At 49.1% G+C, this 22470-nt stretch overlaps 2 protein-coding genes across 2 annotated transcripts in view; one reads left to right on the top strand and one right to left on the bottom strand.

Moving 5' to 3' along the window:
• The first annotated feature begins 1512 nt into the window (after positions 1-1512).
• On the top strand, positions 1513-12432 carry Arx (aristaless related homeobox). The gene is made up of 5 exons (XM_027927458.2): positions 1513-1708; positions 3414-4290; positions 6855-6900; positions 9651-9979; positions 12192-12432. The coding sequence occupies exons 1-5, from the start codon at positions 1513-1515 to the stop codon at positions 12430-12432; spliced, it is 1689 nt and encodes a 562-aa protein (XP_027783259.1).
• Positions 12433-19813: 7381 nt separating this feature from the next.
• Positions 19814-22470, bottom strand: part of Pola1 (DNA polymerase alpha 1, catalytic subunit) — a 294232-nt gene continuing 291575 nt past the window's right edge. Inside the window, exon 37 of the mRNA XM_027927441.2 lies at positions 19814-21040. Within this exon, the coding sequence (XP_027783242.1) occupies positions 20895-21040 (146 nt within the window). The 3' untranslated portion in view covers positions 19814-20894. The remainder of the gene's footprint in view (positions 21041-22470) is intronic.

The raw sequence follows: 22470 nt of genomic DNA, 5'->3' as shown, positions 1-22470 counted from the left end.
CAAGTATAATCCTTTGTAAAACGCTTTTCTCTTTGACACATTGAAGGGGTTGAGAGAGGAAAACCTGGCATGGATTCCCCTTCCCCGACCCCTCTCCCACCCACCGTCCTCGCCCCCACCATGCCAGCGTCAGGGCCCCTCACTATCCCTTGGGCCCTGCACCCAGGCAGTGAAGGTGTCCTTGCCTGCCCCTTGCCTGGGGTTTATCCAACTTTGGTAAGAATTGGGTCTTGGTTCTCAGGGTTAGATGCGAAAGAAGCTGTTTGAGAAGAAATGTGCTCTCCCTATAGCTAACCTCTCCCACCTTTGCTAATGCGAGCCAGGTCATGAGAATTCAGAATTTTAGGTGCTTAGATTTGGTTGAAGTCTAATCTGGGTTCTCTTCCACACTAGGGAGTTCAGAGACCTCCGCAGGTTCCACTACCCGGGTGATATTCGAGGGTGAACAACCTAGTGGTGACCAGCTGAGATGAGTTTGGGAAAAGAGGAAGGAGAATCAAGGGAGAAGGAGGTGACTCCCAGACCCGTCCCTAGTCGCCCCCTCCTCGCGGCTACAGCCGCTGGTCCCTTTCCACCCTGTAAGTGCTCTAGAGAAGGCCGAGTGTCGTTGGCACAGCTTTATCTTTAACGGGGTTTCTTCTCGTTCTAGAGTTAAAAATCTGAGAGGAGAGCAGTGGGAGACGCTATTAATAAGAGAACAACAGCGAGGCTCTGGGTGAAGACAAACAGCGCAAGGTGTTGGGCCACAAGACAAAACCAAACGCCCCGAAGGCAGATGTCTGCTCACGGCCCTCACCCTGACACCTCGGAGGTCCCCCAGCCTAGAGAGGATGATGACTGAGCACCGATGAGGTCAAAGCGCTGTCCCGGCTGCAATATCGGCTTTGAAAACTGTCAGGTCTGTCTGAATATGAACCAGCAAGGTCCTCGGGCTGGTGGGATGGGCGCGTGACACCCAAGTGGCACTCAAAGACCAGGCATCCGAATGAGCAAGAGCTTTGGGCCAACCCTAAAGGTTTAAAGAAGGAAATGAAGGAAAAGGGTAGCAAACATAGAAAGTTGTTAATCTAAAAAAAGAGTGAGAGAAAGAAAAGAAAATTGACTCTGGTGGTGCCCGCTGCTACACCTCCCCCCCCCCCAAACCCGCTGGCCCCTATGAAATCCAGTCCCGGCTTTGTATTGCGCCCGCAGCCCGACGCAGCCCGGCCTCTAGCGAGAGCCAATCAGAAAGCGCCTCTCAGCACGTGGAGGAGAGAGACTCCAGAGCTCCGCGCCCGCTGCTCACTACACTTGTTACCGCTTGTCCTGAGCGCGGAGAGGGCGAGCTCAGGCTGCGAGCAGGGGCGGGAGCCGGCAGCCGGCAACCGAGAGAGACTGAGAGGCACAAAGATCGCAATAATATCCGTTAAAACCAGCCATCTAACCCCACCCACAACACACACCCATCCATCCCACCCGCCGGGAGAGACAGCCAACAGTCCGCTCTCTGCGCCCAGGGAAAAAGCCCCAACCATGAGCAATCAGTACCAGGAGGAGGGCTGCTCCGAGAGGCCCGAGTGCAAAAGTAAATCTCCAACTTTACTATCCTCCTACTGCATCGACAGCATCCTGGGCCGGAGAAGCCCGTGCAAAATGCGGCTGCTGGGAACCGCGCAGAGCTTGCCTGCCCCGCTGGCCAGCCGCGCTGACCAGGAAAAGGCCGTGCAAGGTAAGGCTGCACCCATCAGGCACCTGCAAGGGGCACTGGGCACTGGATGTTTGATGTTCGGGAGCCAGGGGCCTGGGGGGTTGTGAAGTTGGAGAGGAAGAAAGGAGAGGGGACAACTCTGAGGCCTGGTGCCTCAAAGAGCAATGAACATCTCACTGGGGGCTGTCTCTCCCTCCCTATGCTTCCAGAGAAAGCAGAAGCCCAGCTTCGCTTTGGGACTTTGTAGATTATTGGCGTTAGTCTTTAGATAGTTTAAATACCCCTTTTGTTGGCCTTGGGTGTACTCTGAAGAGAGCTGGTGTCGCAGAAATAGCAGATGCTCTCTTAGACCCTCATGGAAACAACTTGATGAAGACAAGAACCCCAAACACTGGTGAATGGGGGTCTCCAGGCAGGGTGAGCCCTTGGCCTTTTCTCTTTAGAAAATTTCTTTTCACACGGTGTTTTCCTTTTTTTTTTTTTTTTAATTGTGCATTACTTGTGACCTCTTAACCAAGCTTTCCAAAAAAAAAAAAAAAAAAACATTTCCCCAATGCTCTTTATTGTATTTAAAATTTATGAAATGTGTGGCTTCTAGGTGCTATTTTTTCTCTGCTATGTTATTTTTTAAAGAATTGAGCTGTTGAGATGTTTAAAAGGTTTTATTTTCTAAAATTAAAAATTGCAGAACAACTGTCGTTTTGCCCCGAACCTGTTACTCTCAAGTTTCGCCTTAAGCTGGAATGCAGAGGTATAGCTACGAAAGAACTGTTCGTTTCTTTTAAAATTTGAAAACCAGCGGTCCAGCCACAATGCTGCTTGGAAAACAGGACCTGATGGTGGAGAAGGGGCCGATTAAAATAAAACTGACTTTTTCCTTTTCTTTTTTTAGCCTGAAGTGGCACCTGTGCCAGCCACTTCCTCGAAGGGAAGGAGCGGCCTGTGCCTGTTGCACCCCCCTCTCTGTCCCGACTCCAGGCCTTTCCCAGCACATTTTTGCCAGGATTATTTTTCTTTGCCATTTTGTGTAAGGACCCCGGCCCCTCCCGCTGTGAACTGTTGGGGCGCGGCCTTAGCTTTGGGCCACAGGGCTTCTTCGCCCCGCAGGGGTCGCCCGCGGGGCAGCGCCCCTCGTACCAGCCCGCGCCCCTGTGGCGGAGCAGCGGGCAGAGGTCGTGCGCAAAGTTTTCAGAGTACTGGCAATTTTTTAAAAAGTTATTGGATGTTTCGGATGGTCCCCTGGCCCAAATGTGAAGAAAAAAAGAAGTGGGAGAGTGGGCAAAGGGAAAGAGAAAGGAATGAAAGAAGAAAGGGAGGAGAAGAAGGGAAAGCACGCAAAAAGATAAAGGAAGGAAAGGGGAGAGAAAGCGAAAGAGATAAGGAAAGGAAGAGGGGAGAAAGAAAGAAGGAAGGCAAGGAAAGAAAAAAGGGAGGGAGGGAGCGAGAGGAATAGATAAGAGAAGGAAAGGGGAAATAAATGGCAGAGTGAACGAGGGAAGGGAAAGAGGAAGAATGGGCAAAAATAAGGAAACAAGAGAAAGAGGGGCAGAGAAAGAAGAAAGGGCAAGAAAAGTGGGGAAACGGGCCAGTCGGAGCCTGGTGGACCTGGGGCTGTGTGTGCCTAAGCCTAGGCACGCAGGGAGTTGCAGAGGGTTGGCCCCATGCGGTGGTTCTGGCGGGGACGCCCTGGCCCACTGGCTCGCTGACTGCTCTCCCTTGCCCGCAGGCTCCCCCAAGGGCAGCGGTGCCCCGTTCGAGGCAGAGCTGCACCTGCCGCCCAAGCTGCGGCGCCTCTATGGCCCTGGCGGGGGCCGCCTCCTCCAGGGCGCCGCGGCGGCGGCGGCAGCGGCGGCGGCAGCAGCAGCCGCGGCGGCCACGGCCACCGCGGGTCCCCGGGGGGAGGCCCCTCCACCGCCACCGCCAACCGCGCGGCCGGGGGAGCGGCCGGACGGCGCTGGGGCCGCGGTGGCTGCGGCCGCCGCGGCCGCCGCCGCCTGGGACACGCTCAAGATCAGCCAGGCGCCGCAGGTGAGCATCAGCCGCAGCAAGTCGTACCGCGAGAATGGGGCGCCCTTCGTGCCGCCGCCGCCTGCGCTGGACGAGCTGGGCGGCCCGGGGGGTGTTGCGCACCCTGACGAGCGCCTTGGCGCGGCCGGCGGACCCGGCAGTGCCCCAGCGGCGGGTGGCGGCACGGGCGCTGAGGACGATGAGGAGGAGCTGCTGGAGGATGAGGAGGATGAGGAGGAGGAAGAGGAGCTGCTGGAGGATGATGAGGAGGAGCTGCTGGAGGACGATGCCCGCGCGCTGCTCAAGGAGCCCCGGCGCTGCGCAGTGGCCGCTACCGGTGCCGTGGCCACAGCAGCTGCCGCCGCTGTGGCCACTGAGGGCGGGGAGCTGTCGCCCAAGGAAGAGCTGCTACTGCATCCAGAGGACGCTGAGGGCAAGGACGGCGAGGACAGCGTTTGCCTGTCCGCGGGCAGCGACTCGGAGGAGGGGCTGCTGAAGCGCAAGCAGAGGCGCTACCGCACCACGTTCACCAGCTACCAGCTGGAGGAACTGGAGCGAGCCTTCCAGAAGACGCACTATCCGGACGTCTTCACCAGGTATAAGCGCAGGGTGGTCACGGTGGTAATGGCGGGAGGGCAGCACGGGACTCTGAGAGGGATGACAGGAAGGGAGGGGCCCCAGACTCTAGGCAGTCACTTTGCTCTTGACTTTGCCGAGGAGTGCCTTTCCAAACACCTACCTTTGCTCATCTAAAACTACCCACTCCCTCACCCCCATTCTGGGCTTTAAGTTTAAGCTGGGATAGTTTCTCTTCTTCCTAAGGTAGTTCCAGTTTAACATTTCCCAATTACAAGTTTCAGTTCAAGGAAAAGAGCCTTTCCTTAGAGCACCAGACTAAGCCACTTTGGGGAGGCACGCACACGCATTGCTTAGGGCTTTTCAGTCCTCGCCAGGTCCCCGGAGAGGCGCAGGGAGTACTACCCGCGGTCACTCTGCAGAGTAGAGAACGGGCTATTTTTGGCCACTGTACTGTGCGCTCATCACCCCTGCCTGGTGTCCCAGGAGTCTGGTGGGTATCGGTTACACTGTTTGCAGTGAGTCTGGAGCCCAGTGCCTGAGGAGGAGGTCTTTAAAAAGATCCGAGTACTGTCATTTGAGGACTCCTGAAATAGCCGAAGGAAGTCGGAATTGGACAGTGTTTAGTGTCTCTACACCTGAGTGGCATTAGCCAGAGTCTTCCCCTCTGGTCTCAGTCCTCCCCCCAGATTAACCCAGTGTGTGTTTACTGTAAACGGGTTTACTGAATAGACAATGACTAATGGAAGCCCGGCAAAGAGGCAAGCAGTTGGGGAAATTTTTCTTTGGACAAGTGTCCAAGCCGGCTTGCGGGGTGGTTGTTGCTCTATTTCCCACTTGCTCTGAGTTTTGGGGGTGGGGGAAGATGTGCCTTTGGGATAACTGGGACTCTGGGCCCCGACTTCAGCTGATCTGGGGGTGCCCGCAGGTGGGAGCCTTTCTCTCCCACCCCAAGGCCAATGTTTCGGCTCAGCTGAAGAGGAGTCAGGGTTAGGGCAAACTTCCTCCATGAAGAGAAAGGGAACCGGTGTCTGCCTGGCGCAGGACTTGTCAAGCAAGCAGCTCCTTCGCAGGAAACGTGTGCAGATTTTCAACGTGCATTTTAGAGAAACTTGCCTGTCCCTTTGAACTAGAGGATACATTTCTGCTTAGGAACCAGAAGGCCTGAATCAACTCCAAATTATAGTTGGTCTGGCCATTGCCAAACTCCTAACCAGAAGCAAGAAAATAGAGAGGATTTAATGAGGGCGTGGGCATTTAAATTTGATTGTCCCTTGAGCTTAACTTGGTCTTCCCCATTGTCACCTAGTCCCATCCTTATCTTTAAAAAAGGAAATAAATTTAAAAATCAGTGTGTACTATCAAATAGCTCACTGGACCACCGGCTTTTTGCATTTATCAAACATGTGTATTTCAAAAGAAGAAATGAACTGGTGTCGGTTGGTATCCAGGTCCGCCCTTTTTTAGCTAGAGGGGGGGCAAAGTGCGTGAGGAGGAGCCGCTCCTCTCTGCTACCCCACCCCCACCTCTTACCAGCCTAGGAGTCAGCCCCTTGGCGCCAGCCAGAAGTGTAGATTTAGATTTGCTAGTGCTCACTGTAACACGCGGCAAAGCAAAGCGCTTAGTGAACCGATTTTCTCCAGGTGCTGAAGTTTCAGGTGTGGACAGGAGGCCTACTGGCAGCGCAGAGCCAGGGCCCCAGGCTCGGGCAACCCCCGCTCTTTCATATTAGCGAGCGGAGAGCCAATTATTCTCGGCGCGCTCATATTTTCGGTAAACAGGTCGTAAGCCATTTTACAGCATCTTAATGGTTTCCTATTTGCCTTAATTGTCGCAGTAATAACTGCAATGACGGGGTAGGGTTTCAGCTAAATTGACTTCCCCTGAGATGGGCAGGGTTTGTAGTGGGCACTGGAGTCAGGAGGTACGCAGAATTTTGTTTAATCGAAAAATTACCCCACTGAACTCTTAACAAGCTTAACATATCTCCAGAGGGTAATAGGGACTGTGACCTAAGGGGGTAAGGGAGGGAGGAAGGCGGGGGAGAGAGAGATGGAGGGAAAGGCAGAGAACTGAAAAGAGGGGAGAGAGAAAAAGAGGAAAGGGGAGGAGATAAATTTTTTAAAGGAAAAAGGCAGAATGAAACCAAGAGGGCAGAAAAATATTTCTTTCGGTGAGTGTTGAGCTCTTCCTGTGTTTAGTATTAGGACAAAACAATACAAGAACTGTGATGACTGTATGTGTGTGTGTGTGTGTATGTGTACACGTGCATGCACGTGTATGAGAGTATTTTCTGTCTAACTCTGGCCTAAGGGGGAGAGACAATCCATGTGTCCAAGTTTGTAGAATTATAGACCAAGAAGCCATCCCTGTCACACTTGAGTATGTTATATAATATTCTATATCTAGCAATATGTTGTGGTTTTATGCCTTCAGTCAAATAGTAGGCACTCCAGTGGTGAAGAGATGGCATGCTCATGTACTTGGGGTGGGAGCAGGCAGGCAGGGGACTGGAGGAGGGAAAGTGGCTGAGAGGGAGTTGCTGGGGCCTGTAGTGACCTATCTGTGTGTTGCTTTCTTATAGGGAGGAACTGGCCATGAGACTGGACTTGACTGAGGCCCGAGTCCAGGTGAGCTGTAAACAGGGGAAGAGGGAGGGAAGAAGGCTAGGGGATAAATGGAAGAGAGATATGGGTTAATGAACTGGGGGGCTGTGAGAGCCCCTTCATAACAGGAAGAGAAGCAGAATCAGAAAAGTAGATCCAAGCACTGACACACACAAAGATATTTAAAAATTAAGACTTGGGAGGTGGGAGGGGAATACTTCTGGGTTTAGGAGCCTGAGAAAGGAGTCCAAGTTCAGAACAGGGGTTTTAGAGTCTCTGAGACTACAGTTCAGGAGTCCCCAGTCCCAAGGCTCCTATAGAAAACAATCCATGATCCGACTTCTCCTGATTGAAATAATGGGATGGAGCATGGATTTGGTTGTTAGACAAATCCGCTCAGCTCCAAGCAGGTATTTGGCTGCGATTAAGTCTCCAATCGGGCTTCATAAAAGCCCACTTAGTGCTAGAACAAACAGGGCCATTTGAAGGCAAAATGCTGTTTGATTTCCCCTCCACCCCGCACAAGGAGCTGGCTAATGCTATTTGATTTCCCATTTTTTATAGCAATGAGCCCACATTGATCTAATAGGGAGTGAGTGCAATGCTATTAAAGGTGTTTGCAGCCCCATACCAGAGTGCATTTCCGAACCCAGGCCTCATAACCAAAGAGACGATCAACACCAGGCAGCCCCGATGGCCAACAGAAAACAGATGTCCCTGGGTTAGGAGCTGAGTGAATCACTTTACAGTCAAAATCAAGCGCTGATAAAGCACAATAAATTCCATATGGCTCATTTAATACACAACAGCTTCTTGCATTAGAGGGCTAATGATGAGGCCTGTCCCCTCCTTTCTGTTGACACATTTCTCCATTGTCAAACAGAGATGTGACAGCAACTCCGCATTTTCAGCTCAGGGGAACAAGTCGTGGGAAAGTTAAATAACTTTTAAAAAGAAAGAGAGCGCCCCCTCCCCTTCTGCTCTCCTCCTATTCACTGGAGAAGATGTAATTAAGTGAATATGAATTATTAGAGTCCTTTCGTTTACCTTTGGGGGGCCTCAGAGGTATTAATTCAATAATGAGGAATTGCAGGGGGACATCTTGATAATTGCAGTTGAGTTGGGAGAGACGATCTGTCTGTAAAGGTTTTCATGTTCTTTAAGGGCATTTTGCCTCCACTGCCCCATTCCCCTCCTTTACTCATTGCAATCATGGTGGGGCGGATATTCTCGTCTAGACAGATTTGGATGCACAAAAGCTGCCCACCCAGCCTGGTCCTATCTATAGTCTAACTTTTTCAAGCCTCTGAATCTCCACACTGGAGTGTTTCTGCAATTCACAAATAGATTATTTGAAGGCTGTGGAATGTAATGGATGGGCCCTTTTTCAGCAGAAATTTAAGTAATCAACTGATTTAAGTTCTTGATTTTTCTTGCCCTGGGTGGCTGTCTAGAAGTCAAACCAAGCTTAGTTGCTAGACAACCCCCAGGGTAGATATTTGAAGGAAGTGAATGTCTTTTAAAATGTTAAACATATTCCTCTGGTATAGTTTACATTATATTTTAATATAACTCTGTATAGCCCTGGAGTTCATTCTTAATTTTTAGACTTGTGTGCAGTCATAAACCGAGTTCTAAAGATATTAATGCCTTCAGGGGAGAAGGAGCATATCTTCTCAGCTGTGGGTGTGATAAGCAGGTCACATAAAAATAATCTCATGCTCTTGGGGGTTATTTTTAGATGATGGTAGCTGCCATGTTTCAGGTAAAGGTCTCTATTAAAACTGTTTCTTATTAACAATTAGGAAAATACCTGGCTGAAAACCTCCCCCAAGCCTAGAGCTATCTATTTAAATAACCTATTTAAACCACATTCCCAAAGGGAAATAAAAGACTTATTAGCTCTGAAGGTGGGAAAAGTCTACTTGTAACTTTCCCTCTGATTTCTATGTGCTCAGGTATTATTTGTCCATGCAGTCAGTCAATCCTTTCTTGCACAAAGTTGGGCCCTACAGAGAGCAGGCTGTGAACCCCCATTTCATTTTAAGGAGAACTAGCCCCTAAAATATATACCTGTTTGCTAATTATTGTGAACATTTATTTCCTCTCTCCCATCACTTCCCATACCCTAGAACCCAACATAGTGCGCTTAGGTATTCAATAAATATTTCTACAAAGAATAAGTGAGCCTCCTTCCTGCTTTCCATTTCAGTACAGAGCAGGGATTTTGCCAGCTCTTGGGTAAACCTGAGATAGGTGAAAATAGCTGATATGCAGCAAAACAGACCTGTCATTCATCACTTGGTGGCTGCCTATTTTTGAGAGTCACCTCTGAAGGTGCTTTCATTTGCCTTACTCATTCCTCATAACAACCTTATAAAAAAGTTTTATTTTCCCCATTTTACAGATTAGAAAACTGAGATTCAGAGATATTTATGTAGCCCACCTGAAGTCGTGCAGCAAGGAAGAGGCAGCCCAGACATTGAAACTTTGGTGTTCCCATGTCTAAATACACTAACCCATTTTCCTTACACTTAATGGGCTAATTGGAATACCTGCTACAAATGATTTGCTTGTCCTGTGTTTCCTGCTCTCTTTAAATCTGGGTTTCTTTTCAATCTAGTTTGGCCTCCGGTGTGTCAGAGAACAACCACAGGCCAAAGGGAGACCAGATGGGCCTGGGCACTGTAGAAGGGAGGGAGGGGCCGCGGCGCGGGGAAGGGTCTAGTAAGTGCCCAGAGCCATGCTGACCCCAGGCTTTCTGCACCTCACAGGTCTGGTTCCAAAACCGTCGCGCTAAGTGGCGCAAGCGGGAGAAGGCTGGTGCGCAGACCCATCCCCCGGGGTTGCCTTTCCCCGGGCCGCTCTCGGCCACCCACCCGCTCAGCCCCTACCTGGATGCCAGCCCCTTTCCCCCGCACCACCCTGCGCTAGACTCAGCTTGGACGGCTGCTGCCGCTGCCGCCGCCGCCGCCTTCCCGAGCCTACCTCCGCCTCCTGGCTCGGCCAGCCTGCCGCCCAGCGGGGCGCCGCTGGGCCTGAGCACTTTCCTGGGAGCCGCCGTGTTCCGGCATCCGGCATTCATCAGCCCGGCATTCGGCAGGTAATGCACGGCCTCAGTCTCTCTCATATACACAGAGGCTGAGGTCAGGGAGGTGGCAGGAGACTAACAGGGGGCTACACACATCTTTCTTTGGCCCAGCCTGAAAGACTTAAGCCAAAGAAAATACTCTGTAATTTTGACTTGGAAAAGGAAATGTGGGTTCTTAAGGGAATGACTTGGGACCGAGTAAGAAAGGGGAGACAGTTGGCAGTAACAACGGTGACTACCAGGAGTGTTCAATGAAAGCTGTAAAGGTATCATTCCAAGACAGCCAACAGCCTTGGCCATTGGTGGTATGAGTGCCCTCCAGTATAGACTGCAGAGCAGGGATGACTTTTCAAGTTTTGCAAGTCTTTCCACATGCCCAAAGCCTGGCAGCCTGAGGAACATATTCCTGATCTCTGCTGAGAGCCGTGGAGCTGAGAGCCCTGGAGCTAGGAGGCCCTCTGGGTGCCTTCTTCCCCAGACCCTATCTTCCTTGTCACTCAAGTGGCCTGCTGCCAATGATACCCCCATATATGCAACCTCCAACCCCCACAGCGGCATAAGACAACGAAATAAAAGAAACAGTTCACCGTATATTATAACTCCCTTTCTTTAAATGAACACCGAGTGATGAAATTTAAAAATCTGTATAATCACACAGACAAAGAAACAAAGGAGGGATGTATTAAGTTGGAAAGTGCAGTGAAAATAAAACTGAATGCAGCTTCAATGATCTCTCTTAGGGAGAACAAAGGCATAATAGATTCATCCAACTGCGCAGCTACTTAACAAAAATCATCTTAGATAAATTTTTAAAAGAAGACTAAGTAAAATTAGTGTCTGGTAACAAACCGATAAAATAAACAGCAAGTGCACTGAAGTGAAGTAAGTGACTCAGTTTACCTAGTGGAACCAGCACATGGTATGCCCCCCTCCTCTCACATAATATCATTTCTTTTTGGAAAGAAAAATTAAAGTTTTGGGTCTCCTTCCCACTTTTCCCCTTTGACAAGAAATGACTTCTAAAACCAAGGGAACCACGACTGCAGTACTGGGGTTCAGAGAGGCTGGAAGAGGGTGGTGATGGGGGTGGCAGGAAATGCAAAGAGTGGGCTTGGGAGGAGGAGCTGGCGCTCCGTGAGCCCAGGTGGGCTCATTTATAATTGTGGAAATCGTGGATTGGCCCCGCGGGGGCTTGGAGTCAGAGCTCTGGGGACTACTGGGAAAGCCTGCAGGCCCCTGAGAGGTGGTGGGGGTGGGGGCCTGGGGCGCAGGTCGGCGGTAAAGTGTGGAAAGGGTGGAAGCACCACGGAGCAATCCTGGCGCCGCCCAGAGGCGGTGGCGCTAGCGCTGGCATACATCCCAGGCTTGGGCATCATCTTGCGCTACGCCCTGGGGTCGCGAGCCTGGGGCTCTCTGGAGCAAGAGGCCCAGAGGCAAGAGGCACAGGCTAAGCTGCGGGAGAGTGTCGCCTCGCTAGGGCGTGGGGCCGCGGGTGGGTCACAGCCGCGTGCCCAGCGGAAATCAACAGGCGGGCGCCCTTCATCTTCACCCCGCCGGTATTGGCCAGACACCCACCTCTTAGTCCCGCTCTGGAGGGCGGCTGGGTCTGCACTGGTTCACAGGAAGGTCAGCAAGCAAGGCCACCTTTTCCAGGGTATACATCTTGAACTGAGAAGGGACTGGGTAGGGTAGAGATATCAAAGTCTTCAGCATAGATCTTAGCTTCCTTCCTTCCTTCCTTCCTTCCTTCCTATCTCTCTATCTCTATCTCTATCTCTATCTCTATCTCTCCTCTTTTCTCTCCACGTGATCTCCAGGCAAATAGTTTAATTGGAACATCAGGCCTTGGAATGCACCCCTTTTCTTAAGAGAAAGTGCAAAATCCGCGCAGTTGGACCCTGGGGGTTTTGGCCTCGGGGCCTGCCTCTGGTCGGGGTTCTGGCCCTTCCGGAAATATCTGGTCCTTTATTATTATTTTTTTCCTTTCCCGGTTGAGTCTCTGCTCCGGTAAAGGCCTCCCAGTGTGCTCCAACTTCCACCCGTGCCACCTGCTACTCCTCAGCTCGCGGCCCACCTGGGGCCTGAGTTGCGGCACCCCTGGGGCTGCGCCCCTCTGCGCCTTCAGCGCCCCTCTGCTCCGCTGGTGAGAGGCTGCGGGAAAAGCCTTCCCAGGCACTGCACTCAGCTCCCGAGGCCATGACCGCGCTGTTTGCTCTCCCTGCAGGCTCTTTTCCACCATGGCCCCCCTGACCAGCGCATCGACTGCGGCCGCGCTCCTGCGACAGCCCACACCGGCCGTGGAGGGCGCGGTGGCGTCGGGTGCGCTGGCTGATCCGGCCACTGCAGCCGCAGACAGACGCGCCTCTAGCATAGCGGCTCTGAGGCTCAAGGCCAAGGAGCACGCGGCGCAGCTCACGCAGCTCAACATCCTCCCGGGCACCAGCACGGGCAAGGAGGTGTGCTAAAGGCTGCCTTCCACCCTCGCGCCTCCAGGCGCGCCCCGAAAGGTCACCTCACTCAGCACCACTCAAGACCAAATGGAAACAGAGGACCAGCACACTCCCGAGACGGCACTGAGAGAGCGCAGCCGCCTTCGCAGCAGCCTGGACGCGGGCAAGGCAGCCCTTGGCGCTTACGGACGTGGCACCTCCTCGGCTGGCTCTCCACCCGCCCCCGCCCCTGCCCCTGCCCCTGCCCCTGCCCCTGCCACTGCCAACCTCTCTCCAACTCGAACGTCCATTCTCTCCCATTCTTTACTGAAAATATCGGGGAGGTTTTCTCCCCAAGACGCCTGGTATTGAAGTTAAAATGTTAAAAAGCCCAATCTCTTCTCCTGACACCCCACTTAGCTTTTTTTTTTTTTTAAATAGCATTTTTGCGCTCTAAGTTCATCTCCCCAGCGCGGGCCCGGCGTGAAGCCAGGGCCAGGGAAGCGAATGCGAGTCTGTAAGATAGTTAACAGTGCACTTAAAGGAAAGGGGCGTCTTGTTCTTGTTCTCTTCTTTATCATACACCAACCAAGGTTTTTATATCAAACCAAAGGGAAATACTCTGCTAGAATATGGACTGTTGAAGTCACCAAACTGTGATTATTGATTCTGTACATACCATTGTTATTAAAAAAAAAAGAACAGAGCTTTGTATATTTGAAATGTTATAACGCAATTGCACTCAGCGTGGTATGGTAAAAGTTTGTCCTCCTGTAGATTCTTACTGTGTTGTAGATACGGTAGGGTTCCTAGACAAATATTTATGTACTCAAGCTCTTTATTTAACTTATTAACTGTAGAGGCTTCCGAAACCTTCAAGATAAAGGCAATGGTACAGTACTTTTGTGTAATGTGTAATTGTTACCACTTTTCCTTGCTATCTAGTGGAGAAGTGTCACGCTCAAAATAAAAAAAAAAATATATGTTTAACAAAAGGAAGTGTGAATGTTCTATGTAGGCGATGAGGGGACAGTAGAAGGGCCCTTGATGGGGGCCAGGGGTGGGTTCCGGCGCCCAGGCACCTCCTGGATTTATCTGCACAAGCATTTTCCTGGCAGAGGCCCCTGGTTTGAATTCAGTCCTCCAAGGGATCGGGTTTCCTACAAAGGTTAAGGACGCAGCCGCTGTGCTTTCACGCGCATCTCAACTTCCCTGGTCGTGTCACAGCTGGAACTTGGGGTCCTAGGCTATGGAGGTGGGGTGGGTTCTATGGTAGGTGGGGGTTATGTAGGCGTTGTTGTCGGTGGTGTCAGAAATTTGAAGCGAGCGAGAGTCTTGGATCGGAAGGCTAAGGAAGCTGTTCGTGAAAAGTGCCACGTAGCAAAGAAGTGCGGAGTCCAAGAGAGATGACAGGTAATGGCGAGAGCTAGAAGCCAAGGCGCTGGCTTCCGAGGGGGCGGGTTCCACGGTACACTCACTGGGAGGAGGGAGGGAGGGAGGGGAGGGAGAAAAGAGAGTAAGGGAAAGAGAGTGAGGAGAGAGGGGGAGAGAGAGAGAGAAAGAGAGAGAGGGAGAGGGAGAGAGAGGGAGAGAGAGAGAGAAAGAAGAGAGGAGAGAGAGCTCACGCAAGAAAGATGATGGAAAGGCAGCGAGGGGTATCCAAGTGGCAGATCTTAACTCGACAAATGTCATTACATCACTTATCCAGGCATTGGGAAATGTATACATTTTTAAAAATCCAAACAACTCTGGTTTCGTGAGGAGACCGAAACAGATTTGCGATCCTTAACCCGCTCGGCGCACTCCTCCCCGTGGCGGGAACCATAGCTTCCCCCTCCCCCGGGCCCTGCCAGCGCCCCTTCGGGTGACCGCTCGGTGGAAGCCCGCCCGCGGGGGCTGGGTCTCGCCAATGCTCCCAGGGTGATGGGAAAGGGAAGAGAAGCTTAATTAGTTTCAATTTGCAGTAATTAGCGCGCCGGACCTTTGGGGAGAGGGGCAGGCGGTGGGGGGGGGGGCTGCCGCGGCGTGACTACCGCGGTTCGCGGAGGAGCTGGGGCCAGCCGCCCCGCCACGCCGCGGGCCAGTCGGGGGGCGCGGGCGTGTCTCGTGGCCAGGGCCGGTCGGACTCCTCGTGCGCCCTGGAAGGAGGCGGGCAGGGTCCAGTGGCGGCCTGGGGCGCGAGTGTACAGGCCGAGGGGAAGGTGCAGGGTCGGGCAGAGGTCAATGGCCCTTTGGGGAGGTGGCCAGCAGGCCCAGCAGCTGTGGTGCTCTGGCCCGCGCATAGTCGGTAAGGCCAACTGGTCCAGACGTCTGGAAGCTCTGCTTGGGGAGTGTGTGGGCCCAGCTCGCCCGCCTGAAACTCTTTCTGGGACTTTGGCTTTCGGGTGGGTCCCCTCTATGATGGCCTAGCTGGGGACTCGCCAGGGCGGTACTCACAGGCAGGTGGCCGGCCTGGGGCATGGGAAGGGGCCTCTACCTACACTCCACCTCACACTCCTTTCCCAGGTTTAGTAAGGCTGGGTGGAAACTTTCTAGGGCATTCCTCCAGGCCTGAAAGTCTCAGACCCTCAGATTCCACAGACTCTGCCCTAGGGCAAGCTGCTCCCCTAGGGTGGAGATAGCTGAGGAGGAGATAGCCGAGTGCCTGAGACGCCTGAGGAAAGGAGGGAGTTATTTATTTATTTATTGGTGGTCGATATCAATTTTCCGTCGATTTCGGCTTTTTGTTTAGTAAGGCTTCTTTTTTCCCTTCCAGGCTGCCAGTTGGATGGTATACGAGAAACAGTACCATTCTTCCTGTTAATGAACCCTTTTTTAAGTCATTTTTTCTCATTTGACCCTTCCATGGAGCAGAAGCAAATTGCGTGAAATTACCTCCAAGGATTACATTTATTACTGGCCAATGAGAACCCCTCGCCTTGTTTTACAAACTCTTAATCCTATGTCATTCTGATGCCGAAAACAAGCTGGGTCCTGGGCCTCCTATTCTTTCAACTTTCCCCAGCTGGAGGGACCTCATTCTGCACTTAATATTCCCCATAAATATCACACGCTAAAGACCCCCTGACTTCCAGCAAGTCCACATTAAACATGTGACATGTCACGCATGACAAACTCTGAGTATCTTTTCAAAGCAGCATTAAAAGCAAAGAAACCAATTTTCTTCTCCTTCCAAACCTCCCCAAGTGCTGAATGATGGGGATTGGAAAGAGCCACTGGAGCGTACTTAGGGGGATTTTATGAGATTTTCCAGAATGATTTAATCTTATTGTGAGCATTATTAATGAATGGCAACCCAATTTGGCCCCAATATCTGGGAACTCAGTCACAATGCTGGGAGCGGCTGACCCCACCCCCAACCTTAAGCAAACCTCTTCCACCATGGAGGAGGACATGTGGAGCCCTGGGGTGTCCAGGAGAGTCCAGTTCATGGCATGACTGTCTCCTATCATGCCCAGGGCAGAATGGCCCAACACCTGCTTTCCCATTGCCACCCCCACAGTATTTTGGGGGGAAGGGTGATTGGAAGCCCTATTGGGGCCTCTGTGGGAAGGTTGAGGAAAAAGGGTAAGTTAATTTGCTACATTTTCACACAGGTTACCCAGATCGGGAGGAGGCATTTGGCATATTAGCAAAGGTGTTCTTCAGTCACCCATGGTCTAGGCTGTGGGCAGTGGTGAGGGCAGACATCTTAAGTGTGTGGTGAGGAAGTTAGCAAGAGGATGAATTAGGATGAGTGATTATTGAAGGGAAACTCAGTCTTAACCTAATGTTACTGGGATTGGGCCCTAATCAATTCCCCTTTCTTGTTACTGCCCCTCCTGATTGGGGCAAACATTCATTATTGTTGCATTTGATTTATAATACCAAGAGTCAAAGCACCTGTAGTTCTCTGTTTAGTATGGTTTTGAGTGTGGAGATCTTTCTAGGATAGAAAAAAAGGGCTGATGTTGGAGGAGAGGAAATTATACATGGGTTAGCCTAACTTGCTTTTAGAGGAAAAAAAATGTACATGAGCATGTGTGTATGTGTATACACAAAAGTGAGTGTGTCTGAATGAAGGGGGTCTTAAATGGAGCCTAAAATGGTATTTTGGAACACAGAGTTCCCCAGAGCAACTGCATATTTAACTGACAGTGGCAGCCTGGCTGGGGGGGCGGGGAAAAGAAAACCCCGCTACCTGACAGGGGGGAAAAAGCATTTTTCAAAGGAAAAAGTCGTGTTGTCCCTGGACGTTATTAACGGTCCAGTTTGAAGTATACATTTTTTTTTCCTTTAAAGAAAAGGGAGCGATTACCAGTTATACATTAAGAAATGTCATTCAGTCATTTTTATTCATTCTCCGGAAATCTTCGTAAAAGCCTGAATCATACTTCTACAAGCAGCAATTTTGTTAATCCAGGGGGTTATTACTCTGGGCCCTTATTAGGTTCTACACCACTGCCAAGCAATCCTATAACCCTCTCAAAAGAAGTTTACCTCCCTGTTATAAAACCAGTAGTGGTATTTATACTGTGCAATAATTAGTGTATTACTTGAATCCACTAACACGTTCATTTTATCTCCGCACAAAACCTCTAGTCTGCTTATAGAAAGCTTGTGCCTCCTTTGGTGCTGTTAAAGTGGTGAAAGAGTGAATTGAAGGCTGGTTGCACTTTCTCCTTTTGCCTCGCCTTAATTCCCATCTCTTTTTGCTCTCATCCAATTAGCACAGTGTATTAAGCGGTTTATCATCTCATAGTCAGCTATTGAGAGAAACAAGGCGAGCACTTTGCAATAGAACCTGCGCTCCTTTGACACCCTCAGGTACTTACATATTCCACTGCGCTATGAATAATAGAGGAAGAATGGAGCGCTAATTCCCTCATCAAAGAATGCCTTGTCTGCTGCTTTGCTCAACAACACCATTCTGATCAAAAGAAAAGCAATAAAGCTTAGCATAACAAAACGAAACCTACTTATTAGCTTAGTGGTTAAATTAATGCAGAGCCGCTGCTATTCAAAACCAAGGTTTGAAAACAGCCTCCAACAACCTGATAATGCTGCCTTCGGGATGAAGGAATTTTAATCTGAAATTTGAGGCTGGCTCAGATGAGTTAATCTATTAAACTGCTATAAGGAAGCTCTACCACAAACCGTTCAATTAAGAAATATTTAGGTGAGGGGAGAGAAAGAGAGACAGACAGACAGACATGAGGGAAAGGGAGAGGGAGAGAGAAAAGAGAGGAAAATGCAGCTTCAAATTTGGAATGGCAGCATCAAATAGCATGGAATTGAGGGGCCGAGGATCCTGACAAGAGGCTCTGAGGCTTAATGTTTTTCATAAAACCCTGACAAAGATAGGGAAATCTGTTTTTGGAGTTTTCTTGTTTTTGCATCTTCTGCCAAACTCACTTTCAATGATGTTTGAAAAAGTGTGTCTCAAGGTGTGTGTGTGTGTGTATGTGTGTGTTGGCTTTAAAAGGTGGCAAGGATTGGAGAAAGGGGTGGTGGTGAAGGAGAGTGAATTCATTCCCTTTCAGCATCTGAACTCCAATCTGCAAACTTTGATTAGCCCACACATCCTGTGCAAGCCATAAAATTAACTCCATCTATTTTTCAGGCAAATTAAAATTTTACAGGATTTTCAACTTCTGGCCTCTTCTATCTACCTTCATATGAAGGAGAGTTGAGAGTTAGTAAACTGCGCCCAAGACAAGCTGATTGCACATCCTTGCAAGAATCTGTTGTAGGTTAGATCCTAGTTCCTAAATTAAATTAAATAGAACAGGTGTCCTTTTCAGGGGCATGGGGCTCTAAGCACAGCAGGGTCCTTTTAGAGTACCATTTCCCAACTGGCTCAGATAGATTTTAACCCAGAGGTCGAGTCTGGCCCACACAATGTTTCAAATTTTGTTCTAAAATATCAGTTGCGAAGGTTTAGGAATAAACTTTATGGAATATTCAGGTTCTTGGCTTCTCTTAAAAACTGCACCATGTGGCTGCTCTGGGTCCTGTCCCTCTTCGTATTACTGCTGCCCCTTTTAGACAGTCCATACCCCTGGGTAGCATGAATCTAGCTTATTCCATTCATTCTCTTTTAGCATTTAAGACCTATGCCAGAGAGCCCCATAGAGAAAGATGGGTAGGCAGCTTTCTCCCCTTAAAGGAAGTGGGCAGCATATCTGCATACCCAGTATGCTATCCATCAAGGCAAAGGAAGGAGTAGTGACCTTTCTCAGAGAAAAGCGAGTAGGTGATATTCCAATCTTCCAACAGAGATCCATTGTAATTCTTCAAGTTGCAGTTTCCATAAAATTCTGGAATCCTGAGGTACCTCTTTTTGGTGACTGTACTTAGAAATGTCTGATTTTCTATAGATCTTCTATAAGTGGTCCCTGCCCTCATAGTGATTACAATCTAGAGGCAGTGACAAGAAATAAACTAGTGAGGCATTATTTAAGTCTTTTGGAGTTAAAAGACCAAGTTCAGGATAATTCTTATAATCAATATAATCCCAGGACTCAGAAATTAAGGAAAATATGCCTTCTCTTTAGAAAGCGAGTGGGGGAGTGGCTCTAGAAGCACCCACTGGAGAACTATCTCTATAAACTTATATAATAGCAATTATCAGAATTGACCAAAGGAGAAATAAAATCACATCAATCCCTTAGTTTCCTCCAACTTGTAACTGACTGCAGAGCTTTTAGTACCAATTAATTAATCAACAGGAACCTAATCCCAAAGTATTTCTACTTTGAACTTGAGTGTAAGAGCAAGAGGACAGGAGATACGTAAGAGACTGAAGGGAGAAGGGAGGAAGCAAAAAGAGAAGGCAAAGCCAGATTGAAAGGTGGCTTCATCTCCACTACTTAACAAGTATTCCTTCCCTAGGGGACCTTTATGTTTGGTGCCTTTCTCCCAGGGAGAAAACAAATGAGCTTTGTTTTTCAAGAGACACCATGGAGCTCTTAGCTTAGCTCCCTTTGGTTGTACAAGTCCACAAAGTCACATTAGAAACCATACCTTAGGTCTGTCTCTCTTTGGTGCTGGGGATCAAACCAGGGCCTTGTGTGTGCTAAGCACTGCTCTACCCTGAGCTATTATAACACCAGGCCCCATACTTCACCTTTTTTTTTCTTGGTGCTGGGGATGGAACCTACATGCTAGGTAAGCACTCTACCACTGAGCTATACTCCCAGAGCTTGCATCTTATCTCTTAAAGGATCCAAAGTCCACAGAAATTCTCCTGAATTCTAAAATTCAGAACATTCAAAGGCCTTGCCATTTGCAATAATTTATGAGCTGGGTTCTAATCTCAGTTGCAATGAAAAAAAGTGGGTTGAGGTTTGGGAAGGGGGTAGCCTTCAGTCAAACAGTATTCCTTGCTGTCCCTGTAGTCAATTGTTTGTGCCCAATAAGAATTCATTGCAACTGCTTTCCCTTTAGAAAAACTTTATTCTTAAGTATAAAGCACAGCATACTCTCCTTTATAAAAACACATAGGTAAACATTTTTAAAACACAGCATAGTTATACAAGGGGAAATATATTTTGTTAGTACAATCTTACCAATAATGTAAGAAAGATTGACATATTGAAATACTTTTTGCTGCAGCAAAGCAGGCACCATTCTGAAGAAAATGAGGAACAATAGCAAGCACCAGGGCCAATTAACCATTCTCCCACTTTGCCAAATGCAACACATTGATCCTCATCCCAAATGCTACACTTTCTTTTTGCACTGCTAAAGACAGAACTCAGGTCTCATGCATGTTAGGCAAGTGCACTCTACCACTGGGCTACATCCCCAGCCCTTTGATGTCCTATATTATTTTAAATGTGCTTTCCTGTTGTATAAACTTTTACCTAAACTTTCTATTTAAGTGTGGGTGTGTGTAAATGTAAAACACCTGTTCAGTGTGTGTGTGTGTGTGTGTGTTGGATTTTGGAGCAATTCAATAGAGTCCATTCTGTTTATTTTTGAGTGCAAGGATTCTATATCTCCCCTGCCATCCACTACCTATCTGAAAGACGTGACTAAAAAAGACAGCCACTTCTATAGCAAGTGGCTGAGGAATCATCTGGATTTAGACTGTGTTTAATTGGCATGTGAAAAGGCAAAATGTTACTACTGCTCCTGCTGGGCTGCAGAATCCTCTCTTTGGGGGAACACTTCTACTACAGCCCTGGGGCAAAGTCCGGGGTCACTTACATCTCAGCCACTTTCAATTAAAATAGCAATTTCCCTCTCCTAGAAACCCAGTTCCCAATATGCTAGGTCTTTAGGGACATGGGGAAGAGCTCAGTGGTATATCATAACATGAAGACTGGATCTTCTTTGATGCATGACAGATGAAATATTTTTGTAATCCCTCCTCCTAGTTCACATCCCACGTGAACATGAGATGCAGTCCTTAAAGGAAAAGCAAGATATTGGAGAAGCAGTTAGGGCCAGAGTAGAGGTGCTCAGGAAGCTGGGATTTGCAACTAGCCCTCCTCATTCGCTTGTGGATTCCCTTAGGACTTCACAGCACAATCGGCGAAGAGTTTGCTGAGGTTCACTTCAGAGTAGCCACTCCAGGACAAGAACTGCTCGGCTGTGTTCTTGAGTTTTCTGTAGTCCTGAAGAACTTTGGGTGTAAAAAACTGCTTCTTCAATTTTTCTAAAGTGAAATAAAAATAAAAGCATTAGAAGTCTCTTCTTCTATGTATGTATAATAGTCAAAATACATTCTACTGTCATGTATAACTAAAAAGAACAAATAAAAAAATTTTAAGTTTCTTCTTTACAGACCATTTGATAGTTCTCAGGCACTAGAAAAGGGAGTGTAGATTGGGTCTGCAACTCTATGTTTCTGAGTTCCTCATAATCTTCAGGGTATTCCTGGAGCCAGTCCAATGTTGGGGTGCCCAAGATTCCTCTGTTAAAGCTTGACTTCCTTTTGCCTGCTGGCCTATCACTTCTCAACACAAAGCTGACTCAGTACCTGGGCTGGGGCCACCTTTTACTGATGTGAATCGCAGGTGCACACCCACGTGCAGCAGACAAGGTAAGCTCCACTTTCACAGACATGCAATTGCATGTGAAGTTTGCATGTGGCTAGAAGTACCTGGTCTCAAAGGAAAGAAGCTATGATTCCTTGTGCCTCCCAACCCATGCTCCCCAGATCACTGGGCCTAGTCAGTTTCTCCTAGTCCCTTCAGTCTTCATCTCTCTGCTAAGGGGGACTGCCTGGAGAGTACTTGTCTATTGCCAAGATTTCTTTTTTGCCAATACTGTGTGAACTCACTGTGTATAGTGCCCTGGCCTCTGGAACCTGTTACTTCACCCACTCATCCCTGGCTTTCCTGTTCTGAGAAAACAGAAAAACAGCTAGAGACAAGATCCTTCCTTTGCCTCCCCAGAGACTGCTACACACAGGTCTGATATTTTTGGGGATCTAACCCTGCCCAGAATGGTTAAGATGATGCAGTCTTTGTTCAAAGCTGCTCAGGAACCCCATGAGGCATTCTGAGAAGTTGACTCTTTATGGCCTAGGAATCTGGAAGGTTAAGTCACTTGCCCAAGGTCACACAAGATGCAATCAGGGATATAGATATATAACCCCAGCTAGCCAGAACCCCCAGTCCATACTTGGAGTTGAGTTTCACTTCTGACCACTTGCCCCCGATCCAATGCTCCTGAATAGAGAAAGGTAGGCCCCAGAAATCAGCTGTTCTGGAAGTGAGGGCCCTGGACACTGTGCCAAGGTGCCTGAGGGTGGGGGTGGGGGAAGTGGCTCAGCACCTTGGAATAGGAAAGGACTGGGAAGGAAACACAGAAGGGACAGGATGTCAATCACAGAAAGCAAAACCCCACTGAAGTCCACAAAACCCCGGAAAATGAAAACTCGGTTTCAAGATTTTTGTTCCTTAGTTATACATTCACATTTGTTCTCCACAACCTTTTCTAAATTACATCAATGCCTTTCCAAAAACAACAACAAAAAGTTTTGTAGAGGATTTAAATGCCCAAAGGAGGTGGAAAAAGAGAGGAAGGAGAGAGAGAGAGAGAGAGAGAGAGAGAGAGAGAGAGAGAGAGAGAGAGAGATGC

The sequence above is a fragment of the Marmota flaviventris genome, chromosome X (assembly GCF_047511675.1).
Source record: "Marmota flaviventris isolate mMarFla1 chromosome X, mMarFla1.hap1, whole genome shotgun sequence".
Classification (NCBI taxonomy): domain Eukaryota; kingdom Metazoa; phylum Chordata; class Mammalia; order Rodentia; family Sciuridae; genus Marmota; species Marmota flaviventris.
The sequence above is the reverse complement of the archived record's forward strand: the minus strand, read 5'-3'. Positions and strand labels throughout refer to the sequence as shown.